At 42.3% G+C, this 19,220-nt stretch overlaps 1 protein-coding gene across 1 annotated transcript in view; it reads right to left on the bottom strand.

Annotated features, from left to right (window-relative positions):
- Positions 1-16,377: 16,377 nt before the first annotated feature.
- Positions 16,378-19,220, bottom strand: part of LOC120050316 (phosphatidylinositol 5-phosphate 4-kinase type-2 alpha-like) — a 35,013-nt gene continuing 32,170 nt past the window's right edge. Inside the window, exons 9-10 of the mRNA XM_038996894.1 lie at positions 17,515-17,618; positions 16,378-17,315 (exon numbers count right to left, since the gene is read on the bottom strand). Coding sequence (XP_038852822.1) covers positions 17,235-17,315; positions 17,515-17,618 — 185 coding nt within the window. The 3' untranslated portion in view covers positions 16,378-17,234. The remainder of the gene's footprint in view (positions 17,316-17,514; positions 17,619-19,220) is intronic.

Raw genomic sequence — 19,220 nt, 5'->3', positions numbered from 1 at the left:
ATATGTACATGTAGTCAGGGATACTGGAGTATAGAGGTAGATATGTACATGTAGTCAGGGATACTGGAGTAGAGAGGTAGATATGTACATGTAGTCAGGGATACTGGAGTAGAGAGGTAGATATGTACATGTAGTCAGGGATACTGGAGTAGAGAGGTAGATATGTACATGTAGTCAGGGATACTGGAGTAGAGGTAGATATGTACATGTAGTCAGGGATACTGGAGTAGAGAGGTAGATATGTACATGTAGTCAGGGATACTGGAGTATAGAGGTAGATATGTACATGTAGTCAGGGATACTGGAGTATAGATGTAGATATGTACATGTAGCCAGGGATACTGGAGTATAGAGGTAGATATGTACATGTAGCCAGGGATACTGGAGTAGAGAGGTAGATATGTACATGTAGTCAGGGATACTGGAGTATAGATGTAGATATGTACATGTAGTCAGGGATACTGGAGTATAGATGTAGATATGTACATGTAGTCAGGGATACTGGAGTATAGAGGTAGATATGTACATGTAGTCAGGGATACTGGAGTATAGAGGTAGATATGTACATGTAGTCAGGGATACTGGAGTATAGAGGTAGATATGTACATGTAGCCAGGGATACTGGAGTATAGAGGTAAATATGTACATGTAGTCAGGGATTAGGAGAAAGTGACATGGAGAAACGTAATTAATAATAATAATAATATAAACAATAATAATTACATTGTAATAATAATAATAAACAGTATGGCAGCAGTATAAGTGGTGGGTGTGTGCGTGTTGGTGAGTATGTCTAGGTACGTGTGTGGGTGTGAACTGTGAATGTGTATGTGTGCAAGAGCGTTAGTGTATGCATCATAGGCGGGTATAAGCCTACATGTAAACAGGGCTGAAAAGTGACTGGCGGCAGGAATATATAAATACTTATGGTAATATGCCAATGGTAATATATACATGTAAACAGTAGTAATAGTGACCAGTAGCTGGATAAATAGATAGATACTAATGGTAATTGTAATCAACAGTCAATGAACGGCAGTGTAGTGGTAGTTGTAGTAATACATGTAATCAATAATAATTTTAGCAGCATCGTAGGCGTGAGGGGGAGCAGAAGTTGTTAGCCATCTTATGGCCAGGGGATAGAAGCTGTTTAGGAGTCTGTTGGTCTGAGGCTTGATGCACAGGTACCGCCTGCCGGACGGGCGCATGAACAGTCCGCTCCAGGTGGCTGGAGTCATTGGCAAATTTTCGGGCCATTCTCCGATTCAAGGCCTATATTTGAAGTGTAGACTATTTGATATAACTGTGGCCTTGTAAAATAATGATATGAAGAACATGTAAAATAAATGAAAATATAATTTCAAGTCGAGAAGCCACCGCTTTATTACAAATGAATTTTTATGTAGGACATGGAAATTTAAAGATGCAAATATCTTAGCCCGATACAACTCCATGCCAAAAGCCAGCCTCATGATTCAGCTCAAAATCCGGATTGGAGTTCTACGCGTAAAACTTCTGCAGTCCTATTCTTCACTGCACTAACCTCTTAAAGCTTCGGCTATACGCTATTTTAGTCCCAGTGCTGAGAGATCCTATATCAGGATGTATGCCTATAGCCTAGGCTATTTTTAGATAAGCATACATACAAATTAGTTAGTTTATGAGGATCTGCTTAGAATTAAATGGGGCTTAACTATAGCCTAAGTAAATACATGCATTTACGTTTGTTCATATTGCTTTTTATCATGATGTAACATGTACTCATAATACATCATTCATACAGATACATGCAGGGTTGGGGAATAACTGATTACATGCAATCTGATTACAAAAAAAACTGTAAGCCTAACTGTAATCAGTTCTGTTACCAGCAAAAAATATTGTAATCAGATTACAGATACTTTGAAAATGTAGATGATTACTTATTGGATAACATTTACATTCAGAAAGGACGTTTACGAAAAAAGACATTATCACACCTTTCTGTTGTCCCAATGACATTCAATTCCTCACTGGAAAAAAAGGCGCAAGTTTCAGTTTGTTCCACCTGAGTGAGTCTTACCACAGTCAGAGAGCGCTATTATGACACACCAAATGCGTCTGATGTATCATTTTTGTCTTCTTCCAACGCGTTTTAAGGAGAAAGTAATCAGATTACGATACCGAGTTTAGGCAATCCAAAAGTTACATAACTGCTTACAATTTTGGACATGCAGGAAAATAACTGGTTACATTTAGAAAGTAATTTACCCATCCCTGGCTACGTTTAGACTATTTTTATATGGGTAATGAATACAAGAACAAATGATCGGTCCATAGGCCTACTAATTTACAAACACTAATTTAAACTATAATCACTTACATCAGCAGACCTCGAGAAAAAGTGTCGCTTATGAAATTTAAAATAAAATAAAAGTGCTGCCTCGTGTCCTGACCGAACAATCAGTTTCTGAATCCATTTAAGGCAGATTGACACCGGAGCCCCGAGTGACCTCCGAGGTTAAAGGACTCATTTCACAACGACCCCAAACAGGCACAAACTATACCATACCAACTTAGTCCCAGTTCTTACTCTCATGATGTATTATTATTTATAACATTGAAGAATTGTTAAAGGTAGCAAATAAGCAATTCGTTCTCCATGGTCCTCATTTTACCATCGAAAAGGCTAATATCTGACAAATCTATAGTCTATTTCTAATCCTTTTGAACAAATGAGTGGACGTCCCTTATTTTAAAATATATTTCACAACAGCTGTTAGTTAGACGCAACTGACTTAAATATCCAACTATTAGAGCTGAAATTAGTATAGCGATTTCTCCTCTCTTGAAGCGCAATGGCCGATGACTCCACCATGTCTAACGTGATCTAACTTAATAAAAATGATAGTAAGTATATAACAGCGACTGCAATTGTTGCAATTGTAACCGTTTATCGGGAAAACGTTAACTTTATCCATGACAAACAGATATCGTAGGCAGTAGGCATCCGAATTGACAGAAAAACATTCATGCACAGAGGGAGACATGAAATCACACTGGAATTCCTTATGCAGATGGTTTAATATGCCTATAGGCTATTATATATAGGCATATAGAGTTATTGATACGTTAATTGTATCAATATTTTAATTTCATATTTGCCTATGAAATATGTTTGATGTAGGATAGGCTAAAACAATGACATATTATTCAATAAAGTGTTATGTAGGCCAACAGCCGCTACAGAAAATATTCCCACCAGAATCCACTGAATAGACTCATCATTGCCTAATATCCCAGTGGTAGCCTAATGCTTTGGTTTTACTGTGACTACCTACCATTGCTTCAAACGATAAAACGTGAACATTTTAATTGTCAAGTAGCTTGATAGAAAAAAGTATGTCGCTCTATTCTGCATTCTAAAATGACAGCTCAAACACGAGCATTCTCGTCATTGATAAACGCCATTGTTTGTCGATAGGCTGTGGACGTGCCCGCGCCCGCGTACCCGCCTGCGGGTATTTAGAGACAATCACGTCCAGCGGTGACCTTTGGCCCCTCATACCATGAAATCAGGCTCCGCGACATGCGCTGAGTGAATGCCATGCACGAACACAACAACAAATATAGCTACAAATAGTCTACTGCTCTAGAATAGCCGAACAAATGATTAGCTCATATTTATTCATTCATTTTTACCAACAAATAGGCTAGCCTATTTTCCATTAGGAAAAATGTCCAAGCAATGTCTAATTCATGGACACAACCTATACCCACAGTCCCTTAATTTTGAGATTAGTTAAATGGTTATGCTTATTAGGACACATTTTTATCTTAATTATAATTTATCTTAATAAATAACTGATTAACTGAAACTTAAATGAAGTCAAGTCAACAACTTTGGAATTAGCATGCATATCAAGCCTGAAAAGGAGTGTCATGGAAAAAGAGTAGGCTATTAAACACAAAATAAAAGGAGAAACATGAAAATGTAATTTCGGTGAATAGCAGATTTGTGAGAAAAGAGGGATGCTATAATGCATAGAAGCCTACACAAACACTTTTATTAGCCTAAATATGGACTAATGCAGCAGGCTGTTATACACTACATGACCAAAAGTATGCAGACTCCTGCTCGTCAAACATCTCATTCCAAAATCATGTGCATTAATATGGAGTTGGTCCCCCCTTTGCTACTATAACAGCCTCCGCTCTTCTGGGAAGGCTTTCCACTGGTTGTTGGAACATTGCTGCAGGGACTTGCTTCCATTCAGCCATAACAGCATTAGTGAAGAAGGGCACTGATGTTGGGCAATGAGGCCTGGCTCGCAGTCGGAGTTCCAATTCATTCCAAAGATGTTCGATGGGGTTGAGGTCAGGGCTCTGTGCAGGCCAGTCAAGTTCTTCCACACCTATCTCGACAAACCATTTCTGTATGGACCTCGCTTTGTGCACGGACGCATTGTCATGCTGAAACAGGAAAGGGCCTTCCCCAAACTGTTGCCACAAAGTTGAAAGCACAGAATCGTCTAGAATGTCATTGTATGCTGTAGTGTTAAGATTTCCCTTCACTGGAACTAAGGGGCCTAGCCCGAACTATGAAAAACAGCCCCAGACCATTATTCCTCCTCCACCAAACTTTACAGCTGGCACTATGCATTGGGGCAGGTAGCATTGTCCTAGCATCCGCCAAACCCAGATTCGTCGTGTCGGACTGCCAGATGGTGAAGTGTGATTAATCACTCCAGAGAACGCGTTTCCACTGCTCTGGAGTCCAATGGCGGCAAGCTTTACACCATTCCAGCCGACGCTTGGCATGGCGCATGGTGATCTTAGGCTTGTGTGCGGCTGCTCGGCCATGGAAACCCATTTCATAAAGCTCCAGAAGAACAGTTCTTGTGCTGACATTGCTTCCAGAGGCAGTTTGGAACTCGGTAGTGAATGTTCAGAGGACAGACAATTTTTACGAGCTATGCGCTTCAGCACTCGGCAGTCCTGTTCTGTGAGCTTGTATAGCTCCTAAAAGTTTCCACTTCACAATAACAGCACTTACAGTTGACAGGGGCAGATCTAGCAGGGCAGAAACGTGACAAACTGACTTGTTGGAAAGGTGGCATCCTATGAAGGTGCTACGTTGAAAGTCACTGAGATAATCAGTCAGGCCATTCCACTGCCATTGTTTGTTTGTATCAAACAAGCTAGGCCTACACTTTTCGTTGGAAATACTCCCTTTTTTCACATTTAAAGTTATACAGTTCTTAATTTGCTGAATTTTGAAACACAATAGGAAACTTTGTCTGGCTCTCCTGCTTCCACTCAGGTTTCAGCCAACTTTTGGACCACTTCTTTAAATTGGGTATTCAGGGTCTGGAACAAAGGGGAAAAGCAGGGTATTCAGGCCACATTGTATTTAACCCTTAAGGAAACGCAGGAGCAACGGCCTTTCAACCCACCTCTTTTAGCTTCCCGAAATCAAACAGGATATATGAATGAATAATACAACGTGACGTGACCAACCCGGTGTTCCGGTTGTTCATGTCACGGTGGATCTCCGTTAATGGTTTGGTTGGATTGGGTTTTGTTTGGAGGGTAATCCGACCCGGACCTAACCCCGGGGGAACCGCAGCGTCAACAGACGTAGTCGAACAGTTTATAGGCCCAATACTTTAAATATGCGAAACTTCAAAATATGTACTACATTCAAATTGCTTTTGCTGGAATCCAATATGGCTAAGGAAATATTCCTGGTTTATAATGCATGCAGGTTCAGCATGCTGAACGGATGTCAAGCCCTTTTGTGAACGCAGGACTGCTTATATGATACTCACTTATATGTCAAACTATACAGCCTGTTCTTTGATGTGTTCGATAGTGAGAGTTGTCGGAAGCCAATCAAGCAATTATCAGATCAGAAAAAATACATGATGTCTATTCAGGGAATAGCTGGTGAAGAACGTGAACCTTTTGGATGTTGCATTGAATTTAAGTGACATATTTGTATTATTTAATTGTCTTAAAATGTGATAAGGACACGTTCAAAGTTAAAGCGGCAATCAGAAATGAACAACAAAGTATTTATAGACAAAGCTATGGATGTAAAGACTGACCATCCACAATATCAAAACTAAAGTTTTTAACCAATTATAGGTTGGTGGGTGCTTATTTTTGTCATTTTTCACACATGTACAAGTCTGTATTAATAGCATTGCCCCTTTAGGTAAAAATTCCCCCAATTCCCCTTGGGACCCCCTCAGAGTGGGGTCACAACCAGGGTCGGCCATTATCAATGGTGACCATGGAGCAATTCGGGGTAAGTGCCTTGCTCAAGGGCACATAGGAATATTTTTCACCTTGTCGGCTCGGGGATTCGAACCAGCAACCTTTCATTCAGTTACTGGTCCAAACCTGTAACTGCTAGGCTTCCTGCCACGCTTTAATTTGTTCACAAACATTGGATTAAAACAAGTTTATATTGGGGTTCTGGTGGGGTACGACAGTTGAACTAAGCTCATAAGGCATTGACAAGTTATATTCTTCAAGAATCAATGTGTACATACAATATAATGATTAATTTATAAGTCTAAAAAGGGATGTAGCAACTGCAGATTGGCCCTTTAGGTCAAAATGTAGGCCTCATTATTTCCCAATTCTATTGAAGCAATTGAATATTGATCAGTAATATTTTGATGTAAAATATGATATCGATCAGCAGTGAGGAATGTGATGTAAAATCAGGAAATAAAGGTCTATCCATAGAGATGATACGATTTTTTGCCTGTGAGAAATAATGACAATCTGATTAATCAAGAAAACGCACCTTTGCTGACAATTTGAAATGTTGCAGTGTTTGTGCCTTCACTTAGAAACCTCAACTGCCCCATGGGTACCTTTACTGCTATTTGGCCTAGGCTTATTCTATAGGCCTAAATAAATAGTTGACTGGTTCAGTAGGCAAGCCTATCCACAATACCGGCTACTTCATTTCCCCAAGCTCTATAATAGCATTAACAACAACAAAACATTGATAGCAGCATTTTTACAAGGCTTTAGCAAACCACTCTGGGATACATTTGGTTTCGTCTAGCCTAGGCATATTCATACAGCATGGCGTTAACTATTTATAAACAAGGCCCACAGTTTCCGTTTATTACAATTCAATTATTGTTCTGTAGTGCATATATTTGACCTGCAGTCTAACCTGCTGGTTACCGACGTGATATATAGCCTAGGCTACATACATATCGGCTACGCTACTTGAAAGTGATGCCAGGTCTTTTTGGTTTCAAACCTAATTTGACATGAAAGTGCAAATCTCGAAAAATATTTTCAAATTGAACCAACAAACAAACAAGAAAATGCAAACAGTCAGTCTGTGAAAAACCAAGCCTAGATAATTGTTCATATGTATCCTGTATGAAAAACAAAATGTCTTTCTGAGTGGAAATTTTAAGGGAAAGTACTCAGTCTAAGTAGGTTACAAGGCAGTGACAGTCTTTATAGTGACTTGTTGGAATGCTATAGACCTACATCCTCAAGTTAATTATTCATTTGCACATCATTATATTGTTCGTTGGATCATCTTATTTAAAACGTACTTTACTTAGAGTCCAGAGATTATTCGTGTTTCATTACACTGGTATTCATACTGATCCCTGCGTGCTATATAGGGCATGGTTCCCAACTTTTTTTGGTTTTAATTTTTGGATATAAAGACTAAAAACTCCAGCAAAACAGCTCCAAGTGATTTTAATTGAGGAAATCTGTTCCAAAGTATTCCCTCGCATAATAGAGAGATATATGTGATTGTATCCCCCTGGGCACAGACGTCAATTCAGCGTCAATTCCACGTTGGTTTAACATAATTTAATTGAAATGATGTAGAAACAACGTTGAACCAGTGTGTGCCCAGTGGGATACAAATGTAAGCAAGTTTTGAAATGATTATGATTTAGTCAAACAGTATATCTGTTTGGGCTTCTTGCGGTCATTTTGCAGTCTACAAATTATTTGTAATTATGTTCGGCCCCTGACGATCCGCTCAAATCGGCCAGCGGCTGAATTTGGTTGATGATGCCTGCTATATGTGGTGTAACATTGTGCACTGTGTTCTAGAAAATACTATTTCACGGGGTCAGTCATTTATATTAAAAAATTCGAAACAAAATGTTTAAGAAAATGATGGTTGACTGTAATAATTATTGAAAATAATAAAACAGAATTAATAATTTGGAAGAATTGCTCGATGGAAATGGGCTATTCATTCAGTTAATGCTGAAAAAAGTTCATACAAATTCTAGTCAAACGTAGGCAATATGTTCCAATTCCGATTTTTTTAAAGATCCATTTAACATGGATGTGATTCTGTGTATTCAGAAAAAAATATAAAAACAAAGTCGTTATCATGCCCGGTTTGTCACCGAGGAAAGGGTTGAGTGAATGAATGAACAGTTGAATGACAATGCATAATTTTAACCTGACAATGACTGAGCAGATGTCACGCATTTAAACAGGCCTAAATTATTGTTTTCAAAATACTTTAGAACACTGTATTATTGGCATATCAGCTGTTACGCGTTCTCCGTGCGACGTAAACAACGCTTACATACGCAGTAGTCTAACAAAATATGTTTCTACCGCGGAAGAACGAGACTGTTGTGCTGTGCTCGGTGCGGTGGTGTTCTGTCATAGTAGCCTAGGCTACACGGAGAATATGCGTCTCTCTGCGTGTGTGCTGCGCTCTGCCGCAGTAGATGGGTTATGTTTTGTGAGCCTTGATGGGCTGATCATTAACTGATTATAGACATAGAATAAAAAAACAGCCAAGACAACGAATTACCTGTTAATAACTGTGAAATTATTTGGACTTTGTTCTGTCTGCAGTTAGGCTATTCGTTGGTTTTCTTAAGTGACCATTGACATAAATGGGGTGTTAATTATATATAAAAAATGTCATTTTTAACAGTGAGGAGAAAATTAGGCTTCTACTGGGCAGTAAAACACACACAGCTAAAATATATTCTGCAGCCCGTTGTAGGCGATGACACAATCTACAAGCGCCCCCTCCCGGCCACTGAAGGGTGTGACGCGGTCTCTTAAAGGGGATGTCAGGAATACCGGAAATAACATTTAAGGTGGAACGGGGGAGATACAGGCGCACCATCTGGGCGTTCTGCAAGGGATCCATAGAGCCCGCGAGAGAGGTGGTGTCATGTCTTTTGCTATTTAGTGTTTTATTACCAAACACATTCAATGACATGTATAATACTGCCGTGTTTGAGTAGGCGGTGTGAATTAGCTGCTGGTGGATCTGAAACTATTCAAGCTTCAATCTTGGGTCTATAATTAACTGATAGGTGTCTGGATGGCAGCAGATCAGATGTTGTTGCATGAAGCTAAATGATGAACAGCAGTGATGCCCTATGACCCTCAAACTCAACTCTGGACCGCGAAGACAGTTCCACTGCATTTACATTTAAAAAATCCTCTATAAACAGGGATTGATTTAGACATGGGGCACCATGTGTGTGAAATTAATAATTAGGTAGAAGAGAAAGGCAGGAGGCTCTGGACCTCGTAGGGTAAGAGTTGAATACCCCTGCATCCTCTGTGGTTTATGCTCTGTGCATAAACCTAATCTCAACCACCATTTCCTTTTTACCTCTGTTGATTTTTATTTTACCTTTATTTAACTAGGCAAGTCAGTTAAGAACAAATTCTTATTTACAATGACGGCCTACCCCGGCCAAGCCCAAACCCGGACGACACTGGGTCAATTGTGCGCCGCTCTATGAGACTCCCAATCACGGCCGGTTGTGATACAGCCTGGAATCAAACCAGGGTCTGTAGTGACGCCTCTAGCACTGAGATGCAGTGCCTTAGACCGCTGCGCTACTCGGAGCCCTATAACCCACGGAGTCTACTTGGCCAGCCTATACGCTCCACTAAAACGGTCGCATAGCCTATATTACAAATAGCTTCCATAAAATTCGAACAAAAAAAGAACTAGGCCCATTCCAAACAAATTCTCAGTAAAATATCTAAGAAAGAACTGTGTAGTAAGCATAGAAGCAGAGGATGAATGCCAACTCTGAATATTTATTAAACAATAGCTAAAAGGGGCCATGGGCTATGCATGGTAGGCCTCCACTTAGAAACAAAGTTATATCAAGAATTTAAAAGGGTTCTTCATCTGTCCCAATAGGAGAACCCGTTTTGATTCTAGGTATAACCCTTTTTACCTGGAACCAAAAGGGGTTCTAACTGGTACCAAAGGAGGTTCTCATATGGGGACAGCCGATGAACCATTTTGGAACCCTTTTTTCTAATGCGGCATTATAGCCATTATATATAGGCGATCTGAACGGCGTGCTGCTGGTGTTATTTCTGTGACAACTCAATCTCACCTCAGACTTTTTACTCCGCTGCTCTGGGGTTGACTCTACCAGCCCCGTGTTCTCGCCAGCTGAGCAAAGCGCACTCTGAGACGGTTCCCTTGTATACTGACACAGCATTAAAACGTGTGATGCAGGATTTGAATGCGTGATAGGCTCAACTCAAGTCCCAATCGTTTCAGTTAGCTAAATGAAATGAGACACATCCAGTCGACCCAGATCAATGACTGCCTGTAGAGTTGGATTTTATTTTGGGTGCAATACATTTACAATAGTCAGTGAGCAAAACACTAGGCCTGGGCAATTTTTTAAAAAAATAAATGAAAAACGTTTGACAAAACTAAGGAATCAATTATACTTTATTTCTAAATAAACAACAAAAAATGTTCAAAACGATAACCATTTTGTGAACATTACCACGTAGTTGCGTTTCCTCATGTTCCTCATTGCTCTAAAACCAGAAAATTAATGTGATCCTATGAGATGCCACAATTTCTAGGTATAATTTATTAATCAAATAGTATCAAAAGGCCAAAGCATAATTAAATTCAATAGGCCTAATATTTGGTAAGATAATAGGCCTAAAACAACCGCATGGCTGTCAAAAACACCTTGGTAACCAACTCTGCTTAAATTAGCTACTTCCATGGAATTCCATTTAACATGGAATTTAACACCCATTTCAGACGGAATGAACTGTAATATTTAACTTTACACAAAAATATTAGTCTAGTTAAATAAATATATAAATAAAAAGCCCACCTTTCATAAACGAAAATGTTGAAAAAATCTGTAATCATTTACATGTTGAACATGACTCTAAACCAGGCTATTCAACTCTCACCCTACGAGGTCCGGAGCCTGCTGGCTTTCTGTTCTACCAGATAATTAATTGCACCCACCTGGTGTCCCAGGTATAAATCAGTCCCTGATTAGAGAGGAACAATGAAAAAACGCAGTGGAAATGGCTTCGAGGTCCATTGTTGAGTTTGATGGCCATAAACCATGCAATGTTTAGTCAAATACAAGAGAGAAAACTTAATCAAATCAAATCAAATTTTATTTGTCACATGGTTAGCAGATGTTAATGCGAGTGTAGCGAAATGCTTGTGCTTCTAGTTCCGACAAGGGCTTGCTGCTGTCTGCAGTGACTATGCTTGTGTAATTGACTGATGTCATGTGTGAATCTATTTTAGTCTCCTTTATGTAGCCTGCCTGTGCCGACTTAACGCTTTCCAAAGAAAGAAAAGACTCACTGGCACTACCTGGAAAAATAAAGGACATATTCAATGTACAAAGCCCAAAAGACAGTCAGTGAAAATAATGACCATGTACAAAGTACTCAGACCTCAGTTGAGCAGATAGTGCTTTATTGTATTGAAGCGAATGACGATGGAATGGAGTGTATTATAATTATCAGCATTATGTGTCAAACAATAAACATCATAGAACATGAGTTAACATTTCTCACAGGACACCAGCGGCAGACAGCAACACACACACACAATGCTTTAGCAATGTGTAGCAAGGACTCTGGGTCACCATTACATACCTCACAATTTCCAAACAGTTAAAACCCCATAAACCTCACCATCTGTCTGTCCTCATATCTGTAATCATTAACACCTATCCGTGTGACACACACACACACACACACTTCATTCAGTCTTCCAGAATTCATACGTTAAAAAAATAAACCACTCAAACTGATACATTTACACCGTACAATATTTTCCAAGCTCATGTGTGGTCATTTTGAATGTAGATGGATGCACGTAGATGAGAAAAGTTTATTTTCGCAAAATGTTGGGTTTAGTACGACCTTTACATAGAGGAGGTTGAAGGATCAGCCAACGATGGACAAAACCGGCCATCTACGTCCCAGTGGACTGGGGAACAGTGAAGAGGGTAGTCCATAGTAGGAGTCCAAGTCTGTGACATGGGAGCACCTTCTCTATGGATCCAGCCACCATCTTCTCAGAGCAAAAACACATCTCTTGTGGTTGAGGGCAGGGAGAGCTGGCCCGTGGGTGAGGGCAGGGAGAGCTGGCCCGTGGGTGAGGGCAGGGAGAGCTGGCCCGTGGGTGAGGACAAGGAGAGCTGGCCCGTGGGTGAGGACAAGGAGAGCTGGCCCGTGGGTGAGGGCAGGGAGAGCTGGTGGTGAAGCAGGTAGACATTTCCTCTTCACCACTGATCCTGGGTCAGCTGTTTTAGGTTAGGGCTTAGGATGAAGGTTAGGGAGCCGGCGTGCAGTGGTTAAGGATAGGGCTTAGGGAACATGGAGCAGGCGTGCAGTGATGATGCAGCAACATTAACATAAGATGGTGGACGGGGAGTCTAGACTGGATCTGTTCCCTAAACAGTGCACTATTTTTGACCAGAACCTGGCTAACCCTAATCCTAACCCTAAACCTAAATGGGCTCTTGTCAAAATTATTTCACTGTTACAGGGAATAGGGTGCCATTTCATTCAGACGCATTCAAACTTCGGAGGAAGTCATCAGCGGACAAGCACGACGAACACGATTACGACAGTCACACAAACCCCAACACACCGTTCCCTACTGAGCAGCGGGGAACGCAGGGTTAAGATCAGCCCAGAGGCAGTCTCCACACCAAGAGGTAGACACACTGATCGAAGTTCAGATTTGCTGTACCACCCCCTCCTAATGGTGAATGTTAGGATTTGGGGAAGGTAAGCGCCATCTGTGCCTAATGACTACGTTCTACCCATAACCTCAGCATCAGAGACAGCCATTTTAGTTTTTATGTTTGAAAACTGAACTAGTCAAAATAATAATACAATGAAAACACCTACTACACAGGAAGGGAAAACGTTGAAAATAAAACCCTATTATTAAAATAACATTTTAACTTTGTAAAAAAACAAAAAGACATTAAAAAAGACAAAATGAAATCATTTGTAGTATAAAGGCACACCTCTTACACAGTGTATACGATGACAACACAGTTTAAAGCATGGTAAGGAGAGACTGATGGGGTTAAGACTAGGAGAGGTACAATAGATCTAAACAGCCAAGACACAGGAGGGAGAAACCGTGTTCCTGCAACATGTATTGGTTTTGGTTTTACACTGCGTACAAGCATTGTACAAATTCAAGCAGTAGCATTCTTCATATAACACAACACTGTCATTCACTCAAACGGTGGTGCTTTAAAATACAATTATATTTCATGACTAAAATGCAACGTAAAAATATATGTGAATAGAATCTATGCATCTAAAACAAACACACCATAATATGGATGTTTTTTGCTTGGGTCAGAACAGTCGAGGAGAACGTCACTGGTTTAGTAGGTTACCCATCACAGGTACAACACCAGACAGATTCTTCTCACTTGGTACAAGTCAGAGCTATATAGAGATATCTCTGGAACAGGTATAATGATACTACGTTTCCCTTGTTAAAACCATTAAAACCACGTCACCCGGTCGTTTCCCTTGTTAAAGCCACATCACCCAGTCGTTTCCCTTGTTAAAACCACGTCACCCGGTCGTTTCCCTTGTTAAAACCACGTCACCCAGTCATTTCCCTTTTTAAAACCACGTCACCCAGTCGCTTCCCTTGTTAAAACCACGTCACCCAGTCGTTTCCCTTGTTAAAACCACGTCACCCAGTCGTTTCCCTTGTTAAAACCACGTCACCCACTCGTTTCCCTTGTTAAACCACGTCACCCAGTCGCTTCCCTTGTTAAAACCATTAAAACCACGTCACCCAGTCGTTTTCCTTGTTAAAACCACGTCACCCAGTCGTTTCCCTTGTTAAAACCATTAAAACCATTAAAACCACGTCACCCAGTCAGGATCGCATGCATAACATTTGGTTACTTTTAGTATCTGTGCAAAACATAAAAATGTACCACCTCAATTCAAACCCGGCCAAATTCAATCTGAGATAAAACAACCTTTCAACAACAACGACACAACAAAAGTCTGAATAACAGGCAGACAACAAGGTTAAAAGGAGAGGCTGACAGGTTGGCATGACGTCACCACTTAAATAACAAAAGTAGATTTTCCTACAACCCAGCCCCTTCCTTTCCTCTCATGAAACACTGACACACAGCCGACTCAGGCATGAACCTTGTATAGAGATCTTTGACTGTCTCAGGGCTCTCCATCTCAGTCCTGGAACGCTAATAGTCGTGAAGGCTTTTGTTCCAGCCCTGCTGTAACACCTAATTCAAATAACTAATCAAGGTCTTTTGTCTGGACCACAATAAGCTGAATCAGGTATGTTAGTGCTGGACAGGAGTAAAGCCTGCATACCCAGTACTCCTCCATGGCCGGGGTTGGAGACCCCTGACACAGACAGATGTGGGTAAGACTCTGGTTCAGGCTGGTTCGATACCAGAGGTAAACACTAGGCCGTCTGTATCTGTCCTGAATGCAACCCTACGCACTACACTCAGGCCTTGTCCCAAACCCACCTCTAGTCCCTCCTACAGCCTAGCCACTACTCGTCTAGACACTTTCCCTAGTCCCTCCTACACTCCTATCAGACATTTTGGGGCTGAGTTAGATGGCTCCAAACAGTGCTTTTGTTGTGGTGCATGTAACAGAACGAGACATCATGTCTCTAACATAAAAGTGCAACAATTTGTTTAAGGTGCTGATGGCAATTCAGGTTCAAAGGTCCATGAGGTATCATACCATCGCCCTGCCCTGTCCCACAGGAAGTCAGACACACCAACTTCCTAATACCCTTTCCTGGTACCCCGCCAGAATGACATAAACCCGATCAGTCAATGATGTCGTAAATCTCTAAAGCCTAATGGAACTGAATGAAACTGTCGGACCTCGTGTCATTTCTGGTCTCCTCTCTGGCCGTCCTTCCAGGTACCCTGCTATTCTCCTCTCTTCATCCTCGCTATTCTTAACTTGTACTCAGCCAGCGCGCTCACTACCACAGACACACACACACACACACTGCACTACCACACACACACACACACACACACACACACACACACTGCACTACCACAGACACACACACACACACACACACTGCACTACCACACACACACACACACACACACTGCACTACCACAGACACACACACACACACACTGCACTACCACAGACACACACACACACACACTGCACTACCACAGACACACACACACACTGCACTACCACAGACACACACACACACACTGCACTACCACAGACACACACACACACACACACACTGCACTACCACAGACACACACACACACTGCACTACCACAGACACACACACACACTGCACTACCACAGACACACACACACACACACACACTGCACTACCACAGACACACACACACACACACTGCACTACCACAGACACACACACACACACACACACACACACACACACTGCACTACCACAGACACACACACACACACACACTGCACTACCACAGACACACACTGCACTACCACAGACACACACACACACACACACTGCACTACCACAGACACACACTGCACTACCACAGACACACACACACACACACTGCACTACCACAGACACACACACACACTGCACTACCACAGACACACACACACACACACACACACTGCACTACCACAGACACACACACACACACACACACACACACACTGCACTACCACAGACACACACACACTGCACTACCACAGACACACACACACTGCACTACCACAGACACACACTGCACTACCACAGACACACACACACTGCACTACCACAGACACACACACACTGCACTACCACAGACACAGACACACTGCACTACCACAGACACACACACACACTGCACTACCACAGACACACACACTGCACTACCACAGACACACACACACACACACTGCACTACCACAGACACACACTACCACAGACACACACACACACACACACACTGCACTACCACAGACACACACACACACACACACTGCACTACCACAGACACACTGCACTACCACAGACACACACACACACTGCACTACCACAGACACACACACACACACTGCACTACCACAGACACACACACACTGCACTACCACAGACACACACACACTGCACTACCACAGACACACTGTACTACTGACCAGCTCCCAGTCTGACTAGACGCAGCTTATCCTAACGTCTCTTGTATATGGAGGGAGTGATGGATGAAGGGACAGATAGGAAGGGGGCAGGGCTAAATGGCAATTGGATGGTCTGGCCTATTGGAATAATACTTCCTACTTCCTGAAGACGAGTGAATGGTTTGGACTAGCCTCAAGGTGCACTTCCTGTTTACTTCTACCTGTACTATTTACTCAGAGAGTGACCTCACTATTGCTATCCAATCACTGAGCCTTGTTCTTCCTCATTCTAACCCCACCCCCTCCCAAAGGGGAATACAGAAAAACAAACAATTCAGGGTGAGGACGTGGTGTAAAAAAAACTAGATTCCCAAAGTACACAAAACAAACAAATAGAAAAGTACTGACTAGAACACCCCGTAACAGAGATCAAGTCAACAGAGAAGATACACTTATTCTCCTATCACACCTTATGGTCCCGCGTAACAGAGATCAAGTCAACAGAGAAGATACACTTATTCTCCTATCACACCTTATGGTCCCGCGTAACAGAGATCAAGTCAACAGAGAAGATACACTTATTCTCCTATCACACCTTATGGTCCCCCGTAACAGAGATCAAGTCAACAGAGAAGATACACTTATTCTCCTATCACACCTTATGGTCCCACGTAACAGAGATCAAGTCAACAGAGAAGATGAATGTAAACAAATGATGGTTTTAGCTGCAGAGGGACACCCTGCTATAGGAGAGAGAGATAAACCCCCCCCCCCCCAACTCCCGGGGGCTATGAGAGAATAGTGGTGATGAAGTCGTAGAACCTCTTGGAGTACTGCTCTGGGTTCACCGTGGAGATCTCCGCTCCCGCCTGCAGGGGGAGACACATGGTGGAGGAGTCAGTCAAGGGAAGAAACACAATCACACAAAAATCACACCAAACGAGGTGCAGACTCACCCACCCACCCACTCACCCACTCACTCACTCACTCACTCACTCACTCACTCACTCACTCACTCACTCACTCACTCACTCACTCACTCACTCACTCACTCACTCACTCACTCACTCCGTGTTTGACGGTCTTGGCAGCGTGAGCGGCCTTCTTCTTGGCATCGTAATGCTGCAGAATATCAATGACCGCCATGAAGTACACTTCCTTCCTAGGAGCACCTGAACACACAGACACACAGGATTATCCCTGCACCTACTTCCTAGGAACACCTGAACACAGGATTATCCCTACACCTACTTCCTAGGAACACCTGAACACACAGGAATATCCCTGCACCTACTGCCTAGAAACACCTGAACACAGGATTATCCCTACACCTTCTTCCTAGAAGCACCTGAACACAGGATTATCCCTACACCTACTTCCTATAAACACCTGAACACACAGGATTATCCCTACACCTCCTTCCTAGGAGCACCTGAACACACAGGATTATCCCTACACCTACTGCCTAGAAACACCTGAACACACAGGATTATCCCTACACCTACTGCCTAGAAACACCTGAACACAGGATTATCCCTACACCTACTTCCAAGGAACACCTGAACACACAGGATTATCCCTACACCTACTTCCTAGGAACACCTGAACACAGGATTATCCCTACACCTACTTCCTAGAAACACCTGAACACACAGGATTATCCCTACACCTACTTCCTAGGAACACCTGAACACACAGGATTATCCCTGCACCTACTGCCTAGAAGCACCTGGACACAGGATTATCCCTACACCTACTTCCTAGGAACACCTGAACACACAGGATTATCCCTACACCTACTGCCTAGAAAAACCTGAACACACAGGATTATCCCTACACCTACTTCCTAGGAACACCTGAACACACATGATTATCCCTACACCTACTGCCTAGAAACACCTGAACACACAGGATTATCCATACACCTACTTCCTAGGAACACCTGAACACACAGGATTATCCCTACACCTACTGCCTAGAAACACCTGAACACAGGATTATCCCTACACCTACTTCCTAGGAACACCTGAACACACAGGATTATCCCTACACCTACTGCCTAGAAACACCTGAACACAGGATTATCCCTACACCTACTTCCAAGGAACACCTGAACACACAGGATTATCCCTACACCTACTTCCTAGGAACACCTGAACACAGGATTATCCCTACACCTACTTCCTAGGAACACCTGAACACACAGGATTATCCCTGCACCTACTGCCTAGAAACACCTGAACACACAGGATTATCCCTACACCTACTTCCTAGAAACACCTGAACACACAGGATTATCCCTACACCTTCTTCCTAGAAACACCTGAACACACAGGATTATCCCTACACCTACTGCCTAGAAACACCTGAACACACAGGATTATCCCTACACCTACTTCCTAGGAACACCTGAACACACAGGATTATCCCTACACCTACTGCCTAGAAACACCTGAACACAGGATTATCCCTACACCTACTTCCTAGGAACACCTGAACACACAGGATTATCCCTGCACCTACTGCCTAGAAACACCTGAACACACAGGATTATCCCTACACCTACTTCCTAGAAACACCTGAACACACAGGATTATCCCTACACCTTCTTCCTAGAAACACCTGAACACACAGGATTATCCCTACACCTTCTTCCTAGAAACACCTGAACACACAGGATTATCCCTACACCTACTTCCTAGGAACACCTGAACACACAGGATTATCCCTACACCTACTGCCTAGAAACACCTGCACACACAGGATTATCCCTA

The sequence above is a fragment of the Salvelinus namaycush genome, chromosome 7 (assembly GCF_016432855.1).
Source record: "Salvelinus namaycush isolate Seneca chromosome 7, SaNama_1.0, whole genome shotgun sequence".
Classification (NCBI taxonomy): Eukaryota; Metazoa; Chordata; class Actinopteri; order Salmoniformes; family Salmonidae; genus Salvelinus; species Salvelinus namaycush.
This window is presented reverse-complemented; position numbering and strand designations above follow the sequence as displayed.